The sequence below is a fragment of the Etheostoma cragini genome, chromosome 15, assembly GCF_013103735.1.
Source record: "Etheostoma cragini isolate CJK2018 chromosome 15, CSU_Ecrag_1.0, whole genome shotgun sequence".
Taxonomy (NCBI): Eukaryota; Metazoa; Chordata; class Actinopteri; order Perciformes; family Percidae; genus Etheostoma; species Etheostoma cragini.
The window spans coordinates 24,588,958-24,593,443 of NC_048421.1; the positions used below are offsets into that span (position 1 = coordinate 24,588,958).

At 48.6% G+C, this 4,486-nt stretch overlaps 1 protein-coding gene across 1 annotated transcript in view; it reads right to left on the reverse strand.

Annotated features, from left to right (window-relative positions):
* Positions 1-223: 223 nt before the first annotated feature.
* Positions 224-4,486, reverse strand: part of tanc2a (tetratricopeptide repeat, ankyrin repeat and coiled-coil containing 2a) — a 37,866-nt gene continuing 33,603 nt past the window's right edge. Inside the window, exon 27 of the mRNA XM_034894503.1 lies at positions 224-2,967. Coding sequence (XP_034750394.1) covers positions 1,179-2,967 — 1,789 coding nt within the window. The 3' untranslated portion in view covers positions 224-1,178. The remainder of the gene's footprint in view (positions 2,968-4,486) is intronic.

Genomic DNA, 4,486 nt, shown 5'->3' on the forward strand with positions numbered 1-4,486 from the left:
ACAACAACCTTAAAAGGCATTTTTACAGTTTAGCCGTGACACACAAGCAAAGATGAAATGGATTTGCTCTTCTTTTTGTTTCTTTAAAAAGGATTCCAGTAAAAAAACAACCTCAAAATAAACGTATAAAGACAAATCCAAAAAGAATATACAGTATACAAAAGAAACAAAATGTCTACAGTTTAATACAGATATAACTTAAAAAAGATAAATATCACTTAGTTTAGTTTTATACAAAGCAAGTCAGTGCTCATTCAATGACAGCATCATCCTAGTTTCTCAAACTATGGCTTGGGATCGGGACACTGACCAGCATCGGACTGGCACAGCTTCTCGAGGCTGGATAGCCAAGATACTGTATCAGGTTTCCGGTCGAATCAGCAGACAGAGGTGATAGTGGTGCTTTCCTGTCTCTCTTGTAAATGTCGCCGTCTAGCGTATAGATGTGAACTTGGCAGAATCTCTAGAGCAGTGCATTGTGGGCATTCAGAGATATCAGTTTTTAAATGAACTGGAAGCCGGAGAAGAACTGGGCTATGAAAGGAGGATTTCTTTTTAGTGCTACCTGATGGCTTTTTGTTTTTTCCCCTCATTGTGCTTTGTGCTGGCAGGAGCGGTCTCAGGTCTAAGCAGTCTCGTCCTTCCTTTCTTCCTTGCTTCCTTTCCTTGCCTCTGGCTGGTTAATGGACAGACCTGACCTGTAACAGGCAAAATGTTCCATATCAAACGCATATGTCACATTTCTGCTTCTCCCTATCTCTTCTGAACAATAACGGAGTCGGTAAGTTTCAAAGAAAGTGCTATTCTTTGTGAAACTGACAATCCGCCAAGCACGGACACTTCTGGCAGCGATCGGCTGGGTGTGACGCCGACGTGAAACACGTAGGTGGGACTCGGAATCTCTCTCAAGCTCTCTTTATTTCTTCACACTACAACTTCAATCACTTTTTCTGTGTATGAGTGCATACAACCCAGTGCAACCCCGCACCATGAAAACCTTCAAGGAGAGTGTGTTCCGTTACCCAGATTTGGACGTTTATTGCGTCTTGCCCCTCTAAATGTCCTACGAGCTACGTGTCATACAAACAAGTTCATTTCAAGCACAGTCTGACCTTAATAATTCCATAACCCCAGTGAATATAGGAATATACGGTATGAGTTCACACATTTCCTCCGTTCTACACGTTGGACTCTACAAAGGGTCTTTTTGGTTTGACAGGAGACGCGGGGCCCCTCGGTCTGTCACTAGGTCTGTCGGAGCAGCTATGGTTCACCGGCAGCGTTCGAGCCAGCTTCACATCCCGGTAGGAGGGATTCTGGCTGGCCACCTGCCCCGAGCCTTGACCCTGAGGATAGTAGTCGAGCTGGTTGTCGTTGTGGGCGTTGTTGTTGCTGCGGTTGTGGTAGGCGATGGAGGACAGCTGGAAGCCTCCTTGGTTGGCGGGGGTTTTGCTAGGTGAGGTGACAACTGTGTCCACTGAAGACACGGCCCAGGAGCGAGACGGGCTGAGACAGGAAGCAGAACTGGAGGGAGCTTGTTGATGATACCGCTGTACCCTTGCCGTCCTGTCGACAACACCCATAAAAGGAGTGTTTCGCGACAAACAGCCTGCCTCTCCGGGATAAGTCCCGCCTTCTACCATGCACGATTCCGACTGGGGAGAGGAGATTAGAAAGAGGTCGTCATGATAAGCAGTAACCCCGCCCGCAGAGGTCAGATCCATGTGCTGGGCGGAGGCAGACGTCCTGAAGCCTTGGCCGTGATTGGTGGTCTGCCCTCCAGCAAGGCTGCCGCTGCTACTGGAGAAGCGGACGTTGATGCTCTGGGAGTGGACGAGAGGCCTGGGGGGAGGAGCGGCGAAGGAGGTTGTTTGGGCACTGAGCGGGCGCCATAGTCCCCCCTGATGGTGGTATTGGTAATCGTGCATTGGTTGAAGGCTATCCGGAGGGCCCAATGTCGCCTCGGTAACCTCCATGGGGTAGTGGGCTGCTTTGGATTGGTTGCGACTAAACTGACGGGCCTGGCCAAATCTATTGACCCCTCGCCTCTCTCCTCCTGCTTCTCTCCCATAGGCAGACACCGCTCTCGCCTGGCAAACAAAGTCAACGTCTCCGTCATCTACTGGATATGAAGGCCCAGAGGTCAGACCAGCCTGGACCTGCAGGCTAGGGCGGATATCCGGAGGGCTCTGGCAGATGCCTTCCCCCAGCTCGGCCAGTTCTTGGGGCAGTTGGCCAAACTGGGAGTAAGCGCTGGAGTGGGCTGAGGAACTGGGCTGACTGGTTCTGACAACCTGGACTTTGGCCGGTTGGAGCCACTGGCCCTCAACAGAGTTCTGCTTTTGGAAGGACCTCTGTTGAGACAGGTGGTGGAGCTGCTGCACCCTCGGGTTCTGGTCCGAGTGGGGGCGGGTAGTGCTGGATTGCGGATGCTGGTGCAGACCTCCATTTCCGGACAATGCAGGCATGCTTTCTGACATCGGGCTGGGTTGCCGCAGAGCGCTAAAATGGTGGTAGGAGGAGGAAGATGGGGGGGGAGGAGGAGCAGAGTGAGCGGGTGAAGAGTAAGCGGGGTGGGTGGGACTGGGCAGGTGTCGACACAGGTGAGTGGGGGAGAGGGAAGAGTGGGATGGCACCCCAGGGCCGCATTGGGTGTCAAATCCTTTAGCCAGAGGTTGGGGGTGGAAAGAGGGGGAGGTGTGACTCCCCTCCTCCTCCTCCTCCTCCTCCTCTTTCTCTTCCTCAGTAAGCCCCTCCCTGTCCTGCACCTGCTGACAACCAGAACGGTTGCTGGACATGGCCGCGTTTGGCTGATAAACAGGATGTGACGAGGGAGGAGGAGAGTCTTGCTGCTGCGCCACCTGCCGACACTCTTCCTTGACCCGGGACAGCAGGCGCTGAATCTCCCGGTTGGATGGGCACAGGCGGCTGGCCTCTATCAGGTCCTCCAGGGCCGCGTGGAACTGTCTGAATGAGAGAGAGCCCAAAGCAAAGAGAGACCTAAGTGCTGCAGTAATGGTCGCAGAGAAGTCTGGGGGGGACAAACTAAGCACAAACTTGTCATGGTTTCTCTCATCCTATCAGTCTTTAGTCCCAGACCTGGAGCTGGTTTACTGAATTTAGATATTTTCGAAAGCATGTTAAATTTAAGACCTTTTTAATAGAATTCATTTAATACCAACTTTGTAAACATGTTGGCAAAGGTATGCAGGATATAATGGGATTATAGGCTATAAAAATATTTCTTTACCAAATACTCAAGCTTAGTAATTATTTTATTGTAATACTCAATAAAAACATGCTTTGTGATGAAACAATGTAGGAGTTATTTATTCTTATGGAGGGACAATACAAATGTTAGACCTTTCTAAAGAAATGAAAGACTTTTAAGCCCTTGTTTTTTGAACGTTGACATTCAAGACATTTTCCATCGTGAACGAGAGGGTGGATCTGGAGACCACGGGGGACGCTAAGCCAATGTGTTTATGTTGTAAATGGCGCTGCGCTAAAGACAAGACCTAAAGAGGGAATGATGCCGCATTAAGTGAGCCGTCCAGCGGAGCTTCTAAATGTGGACTTCCTAGTACTGGTACGTTCATCTGCATGTACGGCAGAACCCCAGAAATCTTAAAACTGTCCCATAAGTTAGCAGCTGAGGCTAGAGCTAGCAGGAAGACCTGGTTGGCAAGGTTCTACTGAACGCTGAACAAGACAGGCGACTAAAATGTTCCAATCATCGCACAGTTGGGGGTTTATACATATTAAAGGTCCACTTTTTTAACATTTACCTGAGTTCCCCCAGCCTGCCTATGGCCCCCCCAGTGGCTAGAAATGCTGATAGGTGTAAACCGAGCCCTGGGTATCCTGCTCTGCCTTTGAGGAAATGAAAGCTCAGATGGGCCAATCTGTAATCTTGCTCCTCATGAGGTCATAAGGGGAAAGGTTACCTCCCCTTTCTCTGCTTTGCCCACCCAGAGAATTTGGCCCCCCATGAGAGAGAGACGACATGGCTTTCCAATGAGCAAAGTGGCAGTTGGTCTATATAAAAGAGACTTCCGATACACTATTAGGGACCACTAAGGTCTATATAAAAGAGACTTCAGATACAGTATTAGGGACCACTAAGGTCTATATAAAAGAGACTTCAGATACAGTATTAGGGACCACTAAGGTCTATATAAAAGAGACTTCAGATACAGTATTAGGGACCACTAAGGTCTATATAAAAGAGACTTCAAATACAGTATTAGGGACCACTAAGGTCTATATAAAAGAGACTTAAGATACAGTATTAGGGACCACTAAGGTCTGCTGTATTTAAAAGAGACTTCAGATACACTATTAGGGACCACTAAGGTCTATATAAAAGAGATTTAAGATACAGTATTAGGGGACCACTAAGGTCTGCTGTATATAAAAGAGACTTCAGATACAGTATTAGGGGACCACTAAGGTCTATATAAAGAGACTTCAGATACAGTATTAG